Source organism: Rattus norvegicus, chromosome 3, assembly GCF_036323735.1.
Source record: "Rattus norvegicus strain BN/NHsdMcwi chromosome 3, GRCr8, whole genome shotgun sequence".
Taxonomy (NCBI): domain Eukaryota; kingdom Metazoa; phylum Chordata; class Mammalia; order Rodentia; family Muridae; genus Rattus; species Rattus norvegicus.
In genome coordinates, this window is record NC_086021.1 from 64,239,143 (window position 1) to 64,260,624 (window position 21,482).

The window sequence follows — 21,482 nt, forward strand, 5'->3', positions numbered from 1 at the left end:
GCCAGACACAGACGGGCCTTCAGTGCAAGGACAGGATCATTTCAAACAGATCAGCACACAGCTACTGTGCGATGGATTTGCCACTGGGACCTCAGCAGAAGTGCTAATGGCCCCACCCTGGTCCCTAGGTAGCCCTCTGTGTTCTATTTAGAGGGAAGACGTGTGTCACGCCTGTCTGCCAGCTGTCTAGGGGCTGACCACCATCTCTCAGCCCTGATGAGGGCTGTGTCTGTATCATGTCTGCTGCCTCGTTACTGTCTTCTTCACAAAGGGAAGCAGCTCTCTTCTGTCCTGCCATCTTCCCAAAAGTGAGCTGAAGGAGCAGACACATGACTCACCCAACAGCTCAGGAAAAGAACTGCCTTCCCAGGGCCTGCCCTCAGAAGGCTTAGCTGTGCAGAGCAGAGAGGCCACGGCTGGAGAGCCACTGCTTTCACATGAATTGGGTAAAGATATGGCCGATGATGGTGACGGTGATGGTGAGGAGGATTACAAAAACCTCACGTTACCTTCCTGGCCAAATTAAAAAAAATTATCCAAAAGGTGACCCATGAGTAGATGGCTAGTCATGGCTAATCATTGTCAGACGTATGGCCCAGGAGACTAGGATCAGAAGCCACCGAGGCCACTGGGTTCCCATGGTCTCCTGACAATAGACTACCATAAAGAGAAGCATAAATGTTATGGACTGGGTACTTCTAGACACACTAGATCAGAAATTAAAATACACTGTAAAACCTGCTACCAAACATCTGTACATAAACAATGGCGGTAGTTTATAAGCAGGTAAACTGTGACCACAAAATAGAAGTAACTCTTGTGTGGCTCCTACATTACTCCAGTCGGTTTCCAAGGGTGGGTGGAATCCCTGCGTCCCTGCTGTGCTGCAGCTTGGGTGTGGGTCCAGGTGTCACCCTTGCTGGGATGGGAATGTAGGGTGTGTTCATGGTCCTCTGGGTCTGACTGCTCTTTGTCCTCAGCACCTCTAAGAGACAGTTTTCCTGTGGCATTACTAATAAATAGCCTTTGTTTTCCTGGAGCACTTTCCAGATTTGCTGACACTCTGATTTCTCTCTTCCCTCTCCTTCCTTTGCCTCTCCCTTCAGTTGGCAGCACCTCCTCCTCACCAGCACTGTTAGGAATCAGAGAGCCTCGCTCTGAATACGATAGGACCCAGCCACCTATGCAGTATTACAATAGCCAAGGGGACACCACACATAAAGGCCTGTACCCTGGTAAGACGCCAGTTGGGTGTGTGATCTGATACCTGAAGGAGTCACCTCTCTGGGTGCTCAGCCAGCGTCCTGGGAACAAGCCTGTGCTTATGTCAACTCGGTCCCAGCAGCAAACCACCTGGTCCCTTCTCTGCTGCTGTTGGATTGTTGCCCTCTCTGCTTGGTTTTAAATAAATCAAGCTAATATAGTTATACAATGACCCCAAATTAAAGAGAGGGCTAGGTCTGGTGATCATGTCTGGCTGCCCCAAGTGCCATTCCCTTTGCTCTTGTCCCCCTCCCACTCTAGCAAGAGATCCTTGTGTATCAGAAGTGAGGGTCCTATGTGGCTCTGCCTGAGCTACATGTGCTCTCCAGACCAGCTCCTCTAAGTCCAAACTGATTGATAACAACCTACTCCATTGACATGTGGGGGAAGGAGCTTGAGTGAATTTAGAATATATCATATGATTACTTTTAAGAACAAAAATAGTTTTGTAGTGTTACTACTTTTATATCCTGTTCAGAAAGATATGCATGAAAAAATATTTTAAAGTTGCCAGCCCAAAAGCTGGTTGGTCCATTCTCCAGATTTAGGAATTAAAACTACTCCAAAGGTTCCAAACAAGTCATGAGCTACTGTAAAGGAAAAGATATTTTTTCCTCAAAAAAGAAAGAAAGAAAGGAAGGAAGAAAAAGGAAAAAGGGGGATGGAGAATACCTATTTATTTAAAAGAAATAAGTGAGAGCTGTGGGCAGCTTAACTGCGGCTGGGGGAGGGTCTGAGTTTTGTTGTTGTCTTTGAATCTGTGATTTCACAGGGCTATTTACTAATTGACTATTGTTACCATGGCAATTAATAGCTCAGAAAATTGCAGATGCTACATTTCAAACAGCAAGCTCTGTGCAGAAGGGAGCACACACAAAGCTGAAATGCAGGCGGCCCCGGGTCTGCAGCAGCCGGCTTCGTTGTACAAACGGCCTCTTGAACACACACCCTTTATCTCTGCTTGTTTCAATAAATCCAATTTGCTTGGAGGATGCTTTATTTTCCTTGTTTTAAAAAAAAAAATTAAAGCCTTCGCTACTTTTAGCAGTAATCCACGAGCGACTAGTGATGTCATCAGGAGTCTGCTCTAGACTCTGGAGGACACTTGCCGCTGAATTACCAAGTTCTTTTTCATTTACAACCTGCTTAGCTATGGCAGACCCAAGACTGTGCCTCTGGGTAGCCCCATTGCCTTAACCATGCCTGAGCCTGCCCTCTCCAGTCAGTCGCCAGGATGTGAATCATGGCTGCCCAGAGGCTCCAGGTTCATTAATGCTGCATTTCCCATCTCTCTGACTCAGACTGTGTGTGGTCCAGGGTCCTGGAAGAGTGACAGTCCCCAGCTCAGCACAAGGAGCTGTGCTACTGCTCAAAGCCGACTGCAGAAATCCCTGAGACTGACCAGAGCTTGACCCAGGGGCCTGGGCTGCTGCCCCTCTGCCTGCGCTGGCACTAGGGAAGACAGGACCCACACAACCTGGTGGACCAGTGTCATAAGCATTAGTTTTAATTTAATAAAATATTTCCTTACAGGCTCCAGCAAACCTTCACCAATATACATCAGTTCCTATTCCTCACCAGCAAGAGAACAAAACAGACGGCTACAGGTGAGTTTGTACCATCGTTTACCGAAGGCTGACCAGCAGCACACAGCGAGGGGCCAGCTGTGCGAGCTGGGCCTCATCCAGGGCCTGAGGAGTTTCCACCTTTGCTCCTCAGCCCCGGTGCCATGCACATGGTTTAGATAAATGGTTTCTATCAGTGCTTCTGAGACTGCATGCCTCTGACGGAGATTCTGAGAGTCCTCTGGGGCATGTTCTGTATCCAGTAGTTTCCCTCTCCCACTCTCCCCACCCCCTTTCCGTTAACCTATGAAGTGGCTTCCATCTTGGGTGTGGTGAGCACTGCCCCCACTCTGATCCCAACGCTCTTTGTACACTTTGTGCTCCATCACCAAGACTTCCTCCTCACCCTGGAGCCTGCTGCCCACGTTAATGAGGGCCTTGTGCTTGCAGTCCCCAGACTGCTTCCTGGGGGCCTTGACCTACCAACCAGGACCTTACTGCCACACCATCTCAACCACAAAGCAACTAGGATTTCCCAGCCAGAACTGCACGGTGTCCTTCCAAATAAGGATGTTCTGAGACACCCACACCCACACCCACTAAACCATAATCTTCTTTATTTTGATAGGAGAGAGAAAAAAAAGAATCTCCCACAGGACTCATAATCCATGCTCTTTTTTTTTGAGGTGGTTTTGATTGGTGATTGGGCTTTACAGTTGCTCCACTGATCTCTGACTTTTGAGCTAACATGGCCCTCCCCTTTGAACCTGGGGAGAGTCAGGACTACAGGCTGCACCTCCACACCCAGCTGATGCCTTTTTAAGTCAAAACAAATCTAACTCTACCTTTAAAAGAGGAGGTAAAGTTAGTCAAGTAGCTTTTTAACTGCGAGGCACCCGTGACATTAGAATGAGGGAGAGGCCAGTGCCTATGTGATAAATGTTGATGGTTTACTCAGTGCAGGGGCTGGGGGATGCAGACAGCATAAAAACTGTGATAGTTTGAGAGCATCGTGGTGAGGTCAAAGCTAAGACAGCAGAAGGAGCTGGACCAGGGTCCCTGTGTGGCTGCTCACGTGTGATGTTTTGCTTCCTTCAGAGGAACGTGGCAGCACTGGCTTGACTCTAGGATCATTTGCTCACATGTCTGCTAATTTTGTCATCTTCCTGCCTTGAGATAGCTCACCCTTTAATACTGCACTGTACAGCAGAGTTCATCAAATCACATTATCTCTTTTAAAATTGGGTGGTGGCTTCAAATCTTAATCCAGGAAGTAAATGCTTTAAACTTCAATCCTATAATTACAGTTGTCTGAAATACCTAAAACCAAATCCCCAGCCCTCAAATGCATCTATGACATGCGTAACTTCCCTGTGCTAAAGCCACCTTGTCCAACTCTGCTGAGGCCTGGGGACAGCACTTGAGCAAACAAAGCCAGCTTGCCTGTAAACTTAATTCAGAGCCTACCCCTGCTGTGAGTAAACATGAGTGCACCTGAGACAGCCTCCTCCCCGCTTATCCCACAAAGTGCTTTAAACTGAGTCTGGAAGCCCACGTCAGTGTTCTGTAACTGTGTGGTTGAAAGCATTCTCATTGTTTCCCTTTCGGTCTGATCTGCAGCACCAACAGCTGTACTATCAAGATGACTCCACCAGGAAGACCTTGGATGCTTACAGACTGTACCTGCAGTCTCCTCGCAGCTATGAAGACCCTTACGGTGATGACCGAGTTCACTTCCCAGCTTCTACTGATTACTCAACGCAGTATGGACTGAAATCAACCACAAATTACGTAGACTTTTACTCCACTAAACGACCTTCTTATAGAGCCGAACAGTACCCTGGGTCCCCGGACTCCTGGGTGTAGCATCAAGACGGCTGCCTGCCGAGGGCCGATTTTCTTCTGACTCTGCTTGGACTGAGGGGAGTCCGTCTTGCTGATGATGGTGACCGTGAAAGTGAAGTGGAAGGGATGAGTGAAGAGGTTTTGTTTGTTTTTTTTTTTTCTTTTTTGAGGAATTTTCAGGGAAGTGAAGAAACCCTTGGGAGAGGACTTTCTACGCTCTGTGTAGGTGTTAGATCTAATTACTTGTAGATTCTAGTGGTGAAGGTGTGGGTGACGTGCTGAGAGGCTTGAGAAGTGGGTGAGATGAGAGGGGTATGTGTAGGTCAAATCAAATGACAGATGATTTTTTTAATGTGAATAAAGTTATGTTCAGATAGTTTGTACAGAAAAAAATAATAATAAAATGGATGCCCTTCATGTTTTATTGCTATTACTAAATGTCAAGATTGTATGCTATTATGTCTTGTAAAAATTCCTTCTGTTGGTGTAAATATGGAAATGCCACATTGGTTAAGTGCCATCAATTGTAATGCAGTGTGTCATTTGAAAAGAGATTTGAAGAACTGACAGCTTAAAGCCCAAACGGGAAGCCTGAGGAACTGTTAACAGTTGACAACACACTCTGACGCCCTGTTTTCAGTGAGTAGTGAACTCTGGAAGCACAAAGTCCAGCGTGACAGCAGCGCCATGCTCATCCCCCCTTTCACAGGACACTTCACTGCCATTTTCTATGCACATGGAAGAAGAATAAATGTGGGATTTCATCCTGGAGAAGGTGTTCTCTTGCATTTCTTCTAGGTGGGGTGTGGGAACAGATTTACTAAATCCCTTGGGAGATGGGTTGCTTTATTTAATAGTAGTAGTAGTAGTAGTAGTAGTAGTAGTAGTAGTAGTATTTGGTACACTGAACAGTTTTAACAGGTTTTGCCTTGCCTCAGCCATCTCTTTTCACCTAAGGGAAATTATATCTGGCATCCTGGCCATAGTACATTGGCAAGGGCCACTTACAGCATCATTTTTTAGAACTCAGTAATTACACATGAACGGTTGGGCATTTGCTTGGCATCAATGCTTTAAACCAAAACTGATCTAAATAATTATTGTGCTGCATGCATTCTAGAATACAGACAGCCACAGATGCGCTAGGCATGGCTGGTTTTCCTGCAGCGTTGTGCCTGTAGAAAGAGACCCAAGAAACACTGCTTCCCCGGTGGAAACCGGCCCAAGTGTAGGCAGAAAGATGGCTGAAGCTCACAAATGGTGAGCCTCTCTGAGCTTCAGACTTTCCAGAGGACACCCCGAGAACTGCCAGAGTCATGCGTGCTCTTGCATGCCCAGGCTGGACAGAGGAAACAACCATCTCCACAGCAGAGGCTGCTGGGTAATGTTCCTGAGGAACTGACACAGGACTTTGGCCATCTTACCTCTTTGATCTCAAGTTCCTGAACCTGGCTCCTTGAGATCTGGGTTTAAGTGAAGGCTGTTCCCTAAGAGAGTCAGAAAAAGGAGCCTCTAGAGCCCAACCATTTTGGCAGCTGTATTTCAACTAATGCAGATCAAGAGTTGGGAAGAACTCACTTGGGCCTCCAATGAGACCTCCTAATGTGGCCAGAAAGGGGCCAGTGGTGAGAACTGGGCAGAAGACCTGAGGCCCTTTAAACCTCCTAACTCAGACTAGAGAAAAGAAATGACCTGCAACCCTTGATGATAAAGATAGAACCAGCCATGCAGCCATGGCCGTAAACAGGGCCTGCTCAAACTGCTGAGTCATTGTTGCAACTCTCCTGTTACCAAGAGCATACAGTAATCCGCCCGCAGAAGGGATGCGTAGTTCTACAGAGGCAGAGTCAGCTGAGAATAAGCACTGGGCAGACCCAGGTCAGAGAACCAGACCAAGGTTTACACACCTGGCTCCACCTTAGACACCTGAGCACTTCGAAAGAACACATGGTATGTATGGACCAGGCCTCGGCCGTTCCTGCTGAACGTTCTCTGGGCCAGCGTGCAGTGCAGACCTGAACAGATCCCATACAGCCTACAATCAAAGCCTTCAGACTTTGATATCGGGATACAGTTTGCCTAGGACAGAGGAGTGTTTTGAGTATTGTCACAGAAAAGTAAAACTTGGAAAGCCATGAGACTTTCTCAGAGGAAGAGAGAGAGAGAGAGAGAGAGAGAGAGAGAGAGAGAGAGAGAGAGAGAGAGAGATTAGCTGTATACGGGCCTAATACCCATGGAGGTGAAAAGGCATTAGATCCCTTGGAACTGGAGTCACAGATAATTGTGAGCCACTATGTGGCTGCTGGAAACAGGAGAGTTCCTTTATGAGAGCAATAAATACATTTAACTCTTCGGGCCATCCCTCTAGCCCCCTAGAGCATATTTTTACCTATACACATTGGTTTAAGGTTACATCCTTTGAAAGCCCTGAGCTTCTATGTATCGTGACTGCTCTGCATCATAGTGTTATCTGTCATGAATCCCTGGTCAGGGTTGGCCCACTTGGTCATTGATACTTGCGGAGAAATACTGAGTTTTTAGTACCCCTAAGTGCTGATGGTCCGTCACACATACATGATCAGCTCACTCTCACAGCAAGTACGCTATTTCATTTTATAAATCCTGAAACAAGCAGGAGAGTGAATACCAAAGGTCAGTTTACCAGTAAGTGACCAATGCATGGCTAGGCCTGTGGTCTTAACTAAGTGCTAGTGGCAAATCCAGGCATTTGAGTTCAAGCTAACATACTGTCTCCTAGACATCGCCTCTCTAAGTTTACCAAATGAAACTTATTATCCGTAAATTAAAAGTAACCATAAGTTGAACATTTAAGGTACTCAGATGGTTCAGCACATAAAGCGCCTGCCACACAAGTTGGCAACCTAAGTTCATACCCCACATACGGGTAGAAGGGAAGGACCTCTGGCTGCCACATGCATGCTGTGGCACAGGTGAGCACAAACATGCATACAACCCACGCATACGGTAACAATGTTTTTAAATGAACAGCCATTAAAAGTAAATTGTACTCAAATCTATCTTGCTCACCATGACGTCACATGAGCTTCATTGTGAGTTCGAGTCCTGACCACTCCATTGTGAATGATGGTCCCTGTTAGCACGGGAACTTACTCTGTGAGCCATGTCTCAACAAAGGCCCACTGAAACAAAATCTGTCACCACGAGACCCGAGCATCCCGAGGCCTCAGTGATACCCTGAATGCTCCTGTCAGTCCTTCAGAATGTGGCTTTGTCTCCATGCTCAAACTGGAAAACAGAAAAACATTTGAAAACTTGGCCACTACTGCTTACTCATTCAATTTATTTTGAATAGCACTGTTTATAGTAACATTATTCCTAATAGCCAAAAGCTGGAGGCAGCACAACCCTCCATCCAAAGGATGGAGAAACAAAAATGTTATCCAAGAATGGGAAAAACTGCAATATATATTTGTATCATAAAATATGGTCAACAATAAACCACAAATATGACCTGGACAGATACCAAAAACGAGTTGTTGGAGAAAAGGAAGAGGTTGGCAGAGCGCGATTGCTGAATGATTCTCATGCAAGAACAGGAAAACCTCCCCTAGGTGATAGGACTGAGAACCGAGTTGCCACAGAGCTATTTAGGATGATGGGACTGCTCTCTGCCCTGACTGGGATGGCAACTGCACAGGCTGCATACATGCAGCAAGACCTCAAAGTGCACATCAAACCTACGTCTCACTGTATCAAATTATATTAGTAATCACCCCCCAAAAGAACTTAAGAGAAGGGGGCTGGAGAGATGGCTCAGCGGTTAAGAGCACTGACTGCTCTTCCAGAGGTCCTGAGTTCAATTCCCAGCAACTGCATGGTGACTCACAACCATCTGTAATGAGATCTGATGCCCTCTTCTGGTGTGTCTGAAGACAGTGACTGTGTGGTGTGTGTGTGTGTGTGTGTGTGTGTGTGTGTGTGTGTGTGTGTGTGTGTGTGTGTAAAAAGAACTTAAGAGAAAAAAGGATAGTCATTGGGAAAAATAAAAAGACCAGCAGAAATGCAGGAACAAGAGAGTAATGAGGGCGAATATGATCAAACGCGTGTACATGTATGAAAGTAGAATGAGACCTATAATTATGTATAATTAATGTATGCTAATAAAGCTACCCCAATACATTAGCAACAGTCAGTAAAGAAGTAACATAGCCTGCGACATAATTAATGAACTAGCATCAAAGTGATAATTATTTGTCTCTTCTGAGTTAAGAAAAATACAATTTATTTCAAACCTTAACAAAATAGTCACTTAGTACACCAGCCTATTTAAAAAAAAAAAAAAAAACAGCTGCTTTGGAAGGTACACTTAAAAAAGAACTCTGAAAAATGAGTAAGGCGCCATACGGGCAGCCTTCGGACAAGCTATGGTTGTGCAGATTTATAGATGTTGACAAGAAAGTAATTTAAAAAGAACGGCTCAGACTTGTGTTTAAATGCATCGCCAAGAGAGAAGCAGGAGCCCTCTTACCTGGTGATCCAAGGAGATGCATAAATAAAAACCTCATTCACGGGGGTTGGGGATTTAGCTCAGCGGTAGAGCGCTTGCCTAGCGAGCGCAAGGCCCTGGGTTCGGTCCCCAGCTCCGGAAAAAAAAAAAAAAAAAAAAACCTCATTCACCTCAGAGGTCCCACAACTACAGGGAAGGAGTATGGGGCTGGAGTCCTTTCCCCAAGGTTCCAGAGATGTGTCAGCAGAAAGCAAACAGGTCCATGAGGCCATGGGCTCGCAGGGCAGACTTGGACCCCAAGGGAGAACTTTGCTTCTGGTCTAGGAAACCCTTGTTGGGGAGGACACTTAGCTGTTAATTGGTGTGCATCTGGGAATGGGATTAAGAGAGTGTGGGAGGTCAAGGAGCGTGGGATTCCGGGGCAGTTTTGACAGACAGAAGAGACGTAGCTGTCTTTAGCTGGTCCATGCCCAGGCCTGAACTGGGCTGAACTGGCTCTCGGAGCCTGGAGAACACAGTTCAGCTGAGTCTGGCCCATTTTATCTCCCTCTAGCTCTCGGTTTTACCTCCATCTTGAATTGCCCTGTGACAGCAGCGTGCTGTTCATTCCCATGATCGCTTGCTCCGATTGGCTGGCACTATGAGTGCCCTCATTCAGGACCCTCCTCAAAGACTGCAGACACAAAAAGGAAATTTTTAGCAAGCAAATTATGACTTTGAATTGTGTCTGTTTTAGTGCCTTCCCTTGGTTTTGGGTCAGCAGCTTCTCTCGAAGCAGCTGGCATGGTCCCCTAAGTGGCTGTTTGTGCCTATTGCTGTTGCCTAATTCTAACTCAAAATCACGGGAAAACATTCTGTACTGTCATCATCGTTTGCATAAGCCATAACTAGCTTTTTCATTATTAAACTCCCATCCAACAGTTAGGGGGGGTTTGATAAAGACTTAATGATATGATGCACTATTTCACTCTCTATTCATGGACGGAAAGCTCATTCCAGAGCCTGTCAATGCGTTAGCTCAAAAGATAAAACTAATCACAGCGCATGCAGGGTCAAAGGAATAATTCTGAAATCAGAGGGGAGACAGCTAACTCTTCTTCCTTCGAAATTCTCTTGTTAACTGTTTACTCCCCAGAAGGCAACACCCCTGAAATGTACCTTTGTTTGCTGGCAATGACATGTGATGTGCTTGGCTTCCAGTGCTGGACAGGGAGCCATAGACACTCGGTGCTAATCTAATAAAATGATTTCAGGGTGAAGGCAGCCCCTCTAGGCTCCCCTTTTAGGATTCTTCAGTGGCAGGGGCTGTTTCCAGTCCAATCCCAGCGAGCTGACATTCTTTACCAGGAGTGAGAAAGACATGAGCCCTGTGCTCAGGTTCTGAAGACTAAAGGAAAGTGTTGACTCCTGGGGGCCCTAAATATTATAGGAAGGGATCCAGGCAATGCAGATTCCAGAAAATCTCACAGGGCTCTAGCCCTAGATGAACAGCTACAGGCTCTTCATTAAAGACTGCTGAGAGAGGAGAAGAAGTCTTTCTCAGGGAGAAGCCTGAGCTTATCCAATACCAAGTAGTCAGTCCTAGAAACAGACATACAAAAAGCTCTGTACAGATTTAGCAAGTCATTTATATACTCACTCACTCACATATATAACAATAATCAATGATAATAAGGAAAAGGACCACAAACAACCTGGGAGCAGTTGAAAGGAGGGGAACAAGGGGAGACATGATGTGGGGGGGGGCGCCGGGGGGCAGGCAGGCAGAGACAGAGACAGAGACAGACAGAGAGACAGAGACAGACATTAACACAGAGAGAAAACACTTTGCATTTAGAGAACAGGTCAGATTCATGGGTGTCTCAGGAATTTTATTATTATTATTTATTTTTATGTACATTTAGTGTTTGGCCTACATGTATACATGTGTGAGAGCATTAGATCCACTGGACCTCGAGTAACAGACCAATGTGGAGGCTGGGAATTGAACCCAGGTCCTCTGCTCTGGGGGAGGAGCCAATGTTGTTAATCCCTGAGCCATCCATCCTTCCAGCCCCTCTCAGGAATGATTTTGAAAAGAAAACCCTGCAGCATCCTGCTGCGTGGAGCTACCTGGATACGGTTTCCTAGGGATTTATTTCTCCTCTGTGCTTTCATGGTTACTCTGGAGCCAGTGCAGCTGGCTCGCTGGAGTGGCAGACGCCAGTGACGCACAAATGATGCTGATGTTACAAGCTTGCAGAATACAGGAGCTATGGGGAAGTAGAGGCTTACCAGATTTCAGAGGAAGGACTTGGAGGTTAAATAACGTGTTCCAGGTTCAGAATCGCTGCATACAGCCCCAGAGAATGGAATGTCTGAACTGAGGTTAAAGCAAAGCTGCCTCAGACATCTCTGGGAAGGTAGAGATGTGGGGGATGGGGACCACCTGACCAGCGGAACCCCAGCCAGGAAGAGGGGCCCAAGAAACAAGCCATGGAGGCTGCAACCGGGAGGGCCACGAAGTCAGGCTTGTGAAAACCATTTGATGCTCACACCATGCCACTGAGTGACCCCAGACGCTAGACACAATGTTACAGGATTTACTGTTTGACCTGCTGAGTTTTCCTCTTGCATCAGTCTAATCTATTTTCATATTTCTTCCTCTCGAAAATGACGATCCACCATGTGCCTGTGTATATTTCAGTTTTGCTACCAGTGTTCTTCATAGGCACTCAGAGCTCATTTGCCGTAAGTTTCAGGAGAGAATTCTGAGGGACTTCTCAACAATACTGAAACAGCAAAGACACTGGGGCCTGTCAGAGATGGGATAAGTGCATGCCATGTTGTAAGACAGGCATGATTTGTGGAGGTCAGAGATAGAGTACTGTTTAAGTCTTAAACATTCCCCCAAAGGTCCATAGGGAGGGCCTGGTCACCAGGCTGTCGTCCTACCGAGAGTTGTAGAACCTTTACAGAGAGCCTAATAAGAACTTAGGTCACCCTTGGAGGACATATTGGGAGCCTCCCTGTTTCTCTGGTTTTTGTTCACTATGAGGTAAACATACTTACATTACCACAAACTCCCCCATGGACTTTGAAACTATAAACCAAAATAAATTTTTCCTTTTCAAGAAAAAATATTTATTTTCTTTTGTGTGTGTCTGCATGTGTGTGTATCTATCTGTGTGCCAGTCCATGTGTGTCTATGTGTGTCTGTGTGTGTGTGTGTGTATGTATGTGGTGTTGTGTATCTGTGTCTGTGTCTGTGTGGTATGTGTCTGTCTGTGTGTCTGTCTGTATGTCTGTGTGTGTATGTGTGGTGTGTGTATCTGTGTCTGTGTGTCTGTGTGTAGTGTGTATATGTATGTATCTGTGTGTATCTGAATCTGTGTGTCTGTCTCTGTGTGTTTGTATGTGATGTGTGATGTGTGTGTCTGTGTATGGCATGTGTATATATGTATCTGTGTATATTTGTATCTGTGTGTCTGTGTATGTTTGTGTGGGGTGTGTGTGTATCTGTGTCTGTGTATGTGTCATATGTATATATATGTATCTGTGTGTATCTGTATCTGTATATCTGTGTGTCTGTCTCTGTGTGTGTTTGTGTGTGATGTGTGATGTGTGATGTGTGTGTGTGCCTGTGTGTCTGTGTACGGTATATGTATGTATGTATCTGTGTATATCTGTATCTGTGTGTCTGTGTGTTTGTCTGTGTGTGTTTGTGGTGTGTGTGTGTGTGTGTGTGTGTGTGTGTGTGTGTATCTGTGTAAGTCTATACCACATGTTTGCCAGTGCTATCAGAGGCCAGAAGGGAACATCAGATCCACTAAAGCTAAAGTTTCAGACAGTTTCCAGCTGCCAGATGTGGGTGCTGAGAACCAACTTTGGGTCCTCTGGAGCCATCCCTCCAGGCCCTCTTTCTTCCTTTCAACTTGATCCATCACAAGCATGTCATGGTGGGGATAAGCTAGCACAACTGAGGAACTATTTGGCTGGTAAGAACAAGGTCCCAGCCAAAGACTTACAACAGGACAACAGGACAAGTTGTAAAGGATTTTATTTGTGTCTCTTCTCCACTACAGTCATTCAGAGGTGACCAAAGTAAGGCATTCTAAAGTTAAAATGATAGTTCCACCAATGTCTACAGAGACCAAAGTTCTGTCCTACTATCAGGGTGATCCCTCACCCCTCATGACTTTCCTGCCAGCTTCTGGAACCCCAACTAACACAGACTCATTATGCATCAAGTAGGAAAAAAAAAAATTAGGAAAGTTGGCCAGGTGAATCAACCTCTAAAATAACTTCCCTGGAATCCCCACCCATGTGGCTCACTGGACACACTACCTATAAGGGAAACTGGAAAGCTTTTTACCTGGGCCGTTGCCAGTTCTACTCACATAGTGATTCTGTTAGTGGAGGAAATAAAAAGATAGATGGGAAGATATATTCTCGGCCTCTGCCCAAGATGACAAACAGTGTTATGAGGTGGGTTTTGTCTGGCTATCACTCTATTCCTATGAGTGGAAGGTCCAGCCTATGTTGTGTTAATTCCATGGTTGACCAGAAGGCTTAGTACCCTTCTCTCCTAAACACAAAAGACAACCAAGCTGGATTTTGGAAATACCAATTTTACACAAGAACCCTCAGGCAATTTATAGCTTAAAAGTTAACTGAAGATAACAAATAATCATTCAAGATCCATATTTGGATCCTGCCCCATTCCCTGTGTCATGTAGAACCTTCTACATTCTATGCCTTTTGATCATTTTTTTACCACCACCACGCCCCTGCCTTTTGATCATCTTAGCAAAGGCTCTACAGCTAAAAATAAATAAACAAATAAATAAATAAAGTTAGTAATAGAACCGGGTGTGGTGGCACATTTCTTTAATCCCAGCACTTGGGAGGCAGAGGCAGGTGGGTTTCTGTGAGTTTGAGGCCAGCCTGATCTACATATGGAATTCGAGGATAGCCAGAGCTACATAGATCTTATCTCAAAAAAATTTTTTTAATTAAATAATGACAGATAACGTCATGGCCAGTGCATAATGTCATGAGTAGCTCCCTAAAGCCTGCGGCTGTATGCTCTATGTTCTCAGTCACCCAATTGAAGAGTCACTTCTTTTCCATTTTGGCACATACCTCCTACAATATCCAAGAATCTAGACATTGTAGGGAACTGGGGAAAACTGATGAGTTTACCTTTGCCCCAAGACTGTGCAAACCCTGACCAACTATCAAAGCTCAGAGAAGACAGGGGAACTTGAACTAAATGTTGGTTTTATTTTAAGCAAAGGCACTAGGGAAACTGTGAGATTGTCAAGGGCTGCATTAAGGAGAGACTCATGGATCTGAGTTTAAGAAGAGAGTAAAGAGAGACAGGAAGGGCTGGTCTCCTACTGCTGCTTGAGGGTCAGGTGAGAGAAATGGCAGATATCTACTCTCGCTTGATACTAAAATTAGTAACACCCATTTGCTGAGCATTTTCCAGGGTATCAGGTGTCATGAACTGTGTCCTGGGCTCTAACCACACCCTTCCGCTCACAAAAATCTCAGCATGGTTACATGAGAAGAGAAAGTTGTCCTTGGAAATGTAACCTAAGTGACTCGAGTTCTCGCCCATGGAGGAATGAAGCCTAGATTTCTGCCTCGTTAGCCTTTCCCTGGGAAAGCAGAAGAGTGTCACCTTTTTGACTCTGTGTTTTCTAAAGGCCAACATAAGCCCTTGGCCACCCCTTTCTCAGACAGAAATCCATCTAGCTTCCCAACCTAATGAACCTTCAAGAATGCAAAGCAGTTTGAGCATTGCCTTAGCAAAGGTAACTAGGAAAAGACCATGTTGACTCATGTCAAAAGTTAAGGTTTCTAAGAAAACCATCAAGTGACCTATTCACAAACCAGGCTCTGAATGAGGCAGATCTGTAGCATGAGACTTCTAAAAGAGAGACCCTTCTCTGCCCTGTCCAGCTCTACTGCCTATGATAGAAACTCCAGAAACAGTTCCCCTGAGGACAATTGACATAGGCAAGAGGGTAGGCAGGTCATCTTGGGAATGGGATTATGTTGGGTTGAGTCTGCACCAGCACGACTGGTGCAGGGTTACCAGCCTCAACTGCTGTTGTAGAAAAAGACCATCCCTAGCAACAGATCATTCACCAAAGACGAATTAGAGACATTACAGACATTCTGGAAGGCATAGAAACTTTTTATTTTCTTCATAGACTCTTTTACTCTTCAATGGGGATGTACTAGTTGAACATTTGGTTGCTGTAAACAAATGTCTTCAACAGCATTAGGATGGAGGGTTTCTTTTATCTCATGGTTTCACATAATCCAGTTCATGGTCCTTGGCCTCTTACTCTTGGGAAAACATTGTAGGGATGAGACACATGTGGCAGAAACCTCTCACCTCATAGTGACCAGGAAGCAGAAGGTGAGGACAGGACTGGAAAACCAGGGACCCAGTGTAACAATCAAAGCCACGCTCTCAGACCTACTTCCTCCAGCTTTGCTAAACTTCCCAAAATTGAATCTGCATCCAGGGAGCAATCACTCTGAATAAAACTGTAGAGTTGAATCATTTTCCAGTATCGGAAGAGGCTAGCTCACAAGGTGAAGGAAGTTCAGGGGCTCAGCTGGCCAGGTGAAGTGCAGAGCCGACACCTATCTCTCAGGGTGGGATCTTCAAGCCATTCTGCCCTTCAGAAGGTCTGGCATCATAGTTGCATAACTTCAGCTCACTCTGCCATCTGTGGAAGCCTGCTCTTTGCTCTGATTTAAGTGATTATTCCCAATCTACCTCACAACAGAGAAAGCCAACCCATCTTCCAACATAGGGCCCCTCTGCATTCTCCCATATCTTGAAGAGAACAAGGCTAAGCCTGAGTCTTCAGAAAACCCAAAATGTTCAGTGGACACAGACCAAACTGAATCTTGAAAGGGAAGTGAGGCTTCTTCCTTGGGAGTGGGAAAGAAAGGGTAGGTTTGTCTCCAGTGCCTCAGGACTAGCACATACTTAGGAAAAAAAAAACCCACCTTGCTAACCTTGCTCAAATAATAGAAGGATTGGAGGAATAAAGCCTGTGGCTGTGTGCATCCTGACTGACAAGCGTCACAGTCCTCAGAAATCCAATGAGAATCACTTCAAGTCTGTCTCTTAGAATATTCTAGACACAAGGGCCAAAGCTTCCAGAGAACTCTTTCTAGGGAGATCAACTCAGCCTGAGATTGAAAGTAGGTTTCACACTATCTTCCCAATCCGGAATGGACAGTCCCACAGTGTGGTTCTGAGCTGACCTCCCCATCCTGGGTAGAGTTACTAGTGCTGGGATGAAACACCATGACTGAAAGCAACTTGGAGGGGAAAGTGTTTGACTTACATGTCCTGAATCATAGTCCAGTAAGGAAAGCTAAGACAGGAGCTTACAGGGCAGGAGCCTGGAGGCAGGAGCTGATGCAGAGGTCATGGAGGAGTGCTGCTTAGTGGCTTGTTTCTCATGGCTAACCCAGCCTCCTTTGTAAAAGAATGCAGTTTTGTGGGTTGATGTCTATATGCAGGTGAGGGCAGGCACAAGTTAAGGCAAGGCCTGTGATTGGGCGGTGAAAAAGAAAGGCGGGCTGAGAATTTTGGAGACAGAAGAGTGAGAGTACAGAGGTGAGGGAGGAGGAGGATGGCCCAGATCCATGTGGCTTTAAATGTGGCTATGAATACCTTATAAGGGATGGATAATTACAGGACAATTTGTCTTATCTAGGTGGACAGTTTATATCAATATCAATTGGCTCTGAGTTTATTGTGTGGGTGTTTTGTGGGGTGAGAATTTACTGATATAAATCTGATTGATAACTTACAAGCCTCTAGGGTTTTGATTGTGCAGGGATACAGGGATTTGTGACAGCTAACGGCGAGATGGGCAGTCATCGCATGGGGCTAGCCATGGAAGCAGCAGAGATCACTGGGCCCAAGAGAGTAGCAGGTGGTAACGTGGATGGAACATCTTAATTTTTTTTATTTCCCACTACATAGGCTTACCAGCCCAAGGGTGTCCTCACCCACAATGGGCTGGGCCCTTTGACATCAGTCACTAATTAAGAAAATGCCCTACAGGCCTGCTGATCTGTGGCAGCAATTTCTTAAGTGAGGTTCCCTCCTCTCAGATGATAGTAGTTTGCATCAAGTTGCTATAAAACTCTCCAGCACGGTTGACCCCTTGTCAACTAGACACACAAACACTGTTGACCTATAGCCTCTCCTTTCTTGATCATTCCCAAAGATCACACCTTAGTATCAATATCGTGGTATAAAACACTCCAACTTTTAAAAGTTCCGTGTGCTTTAAAAAATTCAAACTCTTATTGAAAGTTTAAAACCTTTTTTAAAATATTCAATTATCTCTCGAAAACCAAAGATCTCTTTAAAAGCTCAAAACCTCTCAACTGTGGGCTCCTGAAAAATCAAAATAAGTTAAACGTTTTCTTAATCCAAGAGGGAAGAACCTGGGGGCATGGTCACAATCAGATCAAAGTAAACTAAAAGGCAACAGTGTTTGACTCACATCTAGGGTCTCCCCAGAAGGCCATAGGTCAACACTTCAGTTCGACCTTCTGAAGCCCACACAGACTGGCTCCTATGCTCCTACACTGCAGCTGCTGGTGTCCTTGGTGGCCGGTCATCCCTTGGTACTGGCATCTCCAAAATGCTGGAGTCTTCTATTGCAACTGGGCTGCACTTCACCAATGGTCCCCTGGACCCTCCTCAAGGACTTCAGTCCTACCACACAGTGCTGAACCCCAGCCGTTCTCCGTGGCCTTCATGCCTTTAAAACCAGCACCACTAGGGTGACTTTTACAATACTAAGTTCAGCTTTCAACACAATGTACAACCTTGGCAGTCTCTGGCACTCAGCTTCTATATGCTGACGCTGAAGAAACACTTTCCAATGAGACCCCTCAATGAGAGTCTTTTTTATTCATTTTTAACTGTGTGCACTGGTGTTTTGCCTACATGGATATCTGTGTGAGGATTACAGATCTTGGAATTTTAGACAATTGTGAACTACCATGTGGGTGCTGGGAATTGAACCCAGGTCCTCTGGAAGAAGAGCCAGTGCCCCTCTACAGCCACTGAGCCATCTCTCCAGCCTGCTGCTGGTCTCTTCCTAAACACCAATAATTTCTCAGCCCCAGCTGAGCAGTATCCACTGCCACAGGAAAGCACCAGTTCTACTTCAGTTCACTGCCACCAATTCTTCAGCCCCAGCTGACCAGAATGACAGATTCTTACTTAGTTCAAAAATCAAGTGGCCCCAATAGAGCCTTTGCTTTCCTCTGAAACTTCACAGGCTAGGCCTCCAGTGTCAAAACTGCTCTTAACATTATCCTCTAATCTCCCAAATTCTCACAACAGTTCACCAAACTTTGAACACTCAATGGCTTTTCCAACCCAAAGTTCCAAAGCTCTTACACAGTCCTCCCCAAAATACATGTACCCCATGATCCTGGTACCAACTCCTGTCTTCGTCCAGGTTTTTATTGCTATGATGATGTGAGGTCAGAATTGAACCTCTTCTGGGATCCCCTGAATGAGACCCACGGAGGCAGTGATCAATGCAAAGGCAAGAGGAATTTAATCATTCCAACAAGTTGGGGTCACAAAGAGCGACACAACCCTGAGCAGACTCTAACAGGGAGTTATATATCTTGCAAACAATTGGGGCAGAATTCAAACAATTGGGGCAGAATTTGCACAATGGTAACTAGGCAGGGTATTATGTGCATTTGGTGGAATGGAACAACTTTCAGATTGACTCAGTGTACCCTTCAGGACTTTCAGTTGGGAGTCAGGTAGCTTTGTGTGACAGTTTGGCTTGCAGCTATTCCTGGAACTAAACCAGCTTTTATCTTCCTGGAAGGAAGGGGTCCTGTGCTCAGAGGCTTGTGGTGGGAATTTTCCCACTAGTCCTAGATAGGCCCCAACTCTGGCTCTTTCAATGAAACACATGACCAAAGGCAACTTGGGAAAGAAAGGGTTTATTTGGCTTACATATTCTGAAGCACAGTCCACTGAAGGAAGCCAAGGCAGAAACAAACTGGGCAGGAACCTGGAGGCAGAAGTCGATGCAGAGATCATGGAGGAGTGTTGATTACTAGCTTGCTCAGCCTACATTTTTATAGACCCCACCAACTCAAGGGCATCCCCGCCCACATTGGCCTGGGCCTTCCTCCATCAGTCACTAAGAAAACACTATATAGAACCTCATCTAGTGAAAGCATTTTCTCATTTGAGACTCTCTTCTCTCTGATAACTATAGCTTGCATCAAATTGTCCTAAAACTAGCCAGCACACTTCTCAAAACAAGCAGGGTCCACAAGAGAAACCAGAGAGGAGGATCTCCCAGAGTAGCCTATCAGTGTTCTTATACATGGGAAGAAAACAAAAAATAGTGGGTTGCTCTCTAGCCAGGAGACTAACAGAAAACAATAAACAAAGTCTTCATATAGATTATCTGAGTAGGCTATTGAGAAGAAAATTCCATTGTCTTGACTTCATCTAGAGGTGAGAAAGACTAGTAAAGGGAATTTAAGAAATCTACCCCATTGGTACAATGTCAGGCTATCAGGTTAGCAACTGCCAGCCTGCTGGGGAGCCCCAGAAAGGAAAACCAAGGAGTCCAGTCAGTGGTTTTGCAGTGTTCCATTCTCCCATGGCCTAGGTGGGATTGCCATTGATACTCCCACCATTATGATAGATCAAACAGAGCTTCCCAACCCTTATAGCATGATGTCCCATGAACAGCTCTACTTTGCCCTCTTCAGGATCCTGTGCTTCTGATTAAGTCTAGAAAGCCTCTAGGTCTGCTTCAGGTGTAGGTCCCCAACCCCCACCTCACTACTCACCATCAGGTTGGGGTGGATTCTTCCCAGTCTACATCACTCTCCACTGAACTAACACCTGCACATCCACAAGTACAAAGTACAACCAGACCTGTTGGCTCCTTGCTGCAGTGGTTTAAATGAGAATGAATGGTTTCCATAGATTCACCTATCTTAATGTTTTTTCCTCAGCTGGTGGAACTGCTTGAAAAGGATTAGGAGGTGTAGCCTCATTGGAGGAAGTGTGTCACTGTAGGCAGGCTTCGGGGTTTCAAAAGCCTATGACATTCCCAGTTTCTCTCTCTCTCTCTCTCTCTCTCTCTCTCTCTCTCTCTCTCTCTCCCTCCCTCTCTCCCTCCCTCTCTCTCTCTCTTTCTCTCTCTCTCTCTCTCTCTCTCTCTCTCTCTCTCTCTCTCTCTCTCTCTGACTAATGCTTTTGAATCATATGTAAGTTCTCAGCTACTGCTCCTGTGCCAAAGCCTGATGCCATGTTTCTTGCCACTGTGATGGTCACTGACACTCTAACCCTCTGGAACCAAGAGCCCCAAGTTTAATGCTTTCTTCTATAAGTTGCCATGATCATGGTATTTTACCACAGCAATAGAAAAGCAACTAAAACACTTATTCAACCAAGCAAGAGCACTTCTGGGTACTATTCCTGGCCCATGCCCTCACATTCAGCATTTTCCCAGTGTGTTCCTTACACCCTTGGGTTGATCTGATATCACCAAGGAAAGGTTTATGGCTAAAAATGCAACACAGTATATTTCCTACAGAGATTCTCAATGCCTTAAAGTTCACATAGGCAGTGGCTCTGAGAAGATATGCAGTAAATACCCGATTCCGAAATACACTATTTCTGAGATATGAGTCCATAAAAAGTTATTTCCCCAGACTCATATGTGAGAGCTCTTTTTCTTACTTACAAGCGTGTGCACTTAATTAAAACCTACCTTCTCAGACCAAATTTGAAATTTTGAATAATCTAGCTGAAAATCTGAATTCATTTATTTATTCTGTAGCAGGCAAGTATGGATACATAATGTAGCCCAGAGACACACTAACGACATGCGTGCTCCATACACTAGGTGACTTCAATAGCACCCCAGAGAACTTTTGTAGATGAGAGCTCTCTGTATTCGTATTTATGATATCAGGCATGAAAACTCTGGGACTGTCAGCGCAGCTTACTGGAAGACTGGATGCTGAGCAGTTACAAGGCACTGGGTTTGATTCTCAACGAAGCAAGCAAGAGAGAAAGGAAGAAAGATTAAAACCCTAAACTTAAAAATGCATTTACTAAACTAAACCCAGTATAAGTCGCCACTGTCATGAGGTGTCACTGTAAATTACCCATGTATTAATGATAATTGTATTTTAAAATTCAGTAAGAAGGTTGTGTTTGTTTTACTTTTGTGCATCTCGTTCACGTGCAGCTAGACTCTCTCTTCTGCTTCTGCTCTCTG

At 45.3% G+C, this 21,482-nt stretch overlaps 1 protein-coding gene across 37 annotated transcripts in view; it reads left to right on the top strand.

Annotated features, from left to right (window-relative positions):
* The window catches only part of Pkp4 (plakophilin 4), a 203,592-nt gene extending 198,148 nt beyond the window's left edge, over positions 1-5,444 (top strand). For 29 of the 37 annotated variants that reach the window (NM_001427440.1, XM_039106305.2, XM_039106310.2 and 26 more), the window contains 3 exons: positions 1,107-1,235; positions 2,797-2,870; positions 4,449-5,444. In NM_001427440.1, the coding sequence (NP_001414369.1) occupies positions 1,107-1,235; positions 2,797-2,870; positions 4,449-4,694 (449 nt within the window). In that variant the 3' untranslated portion in view covers positions 4,695-5,444. The remainder of the gene's footprint in view (positions 1-1,106; positions 1,236-2,796; positions 2,871-4,448) is intronic. The other 8 variants (XM_039106316.2, XM_063283257.1, XM_063283255.1 and 5 more) reach the window with 1 other exon arrangement.
* The last annotated feature ends 16,038 nt before the right edge of the window (positions 5,445-21,482 follow it).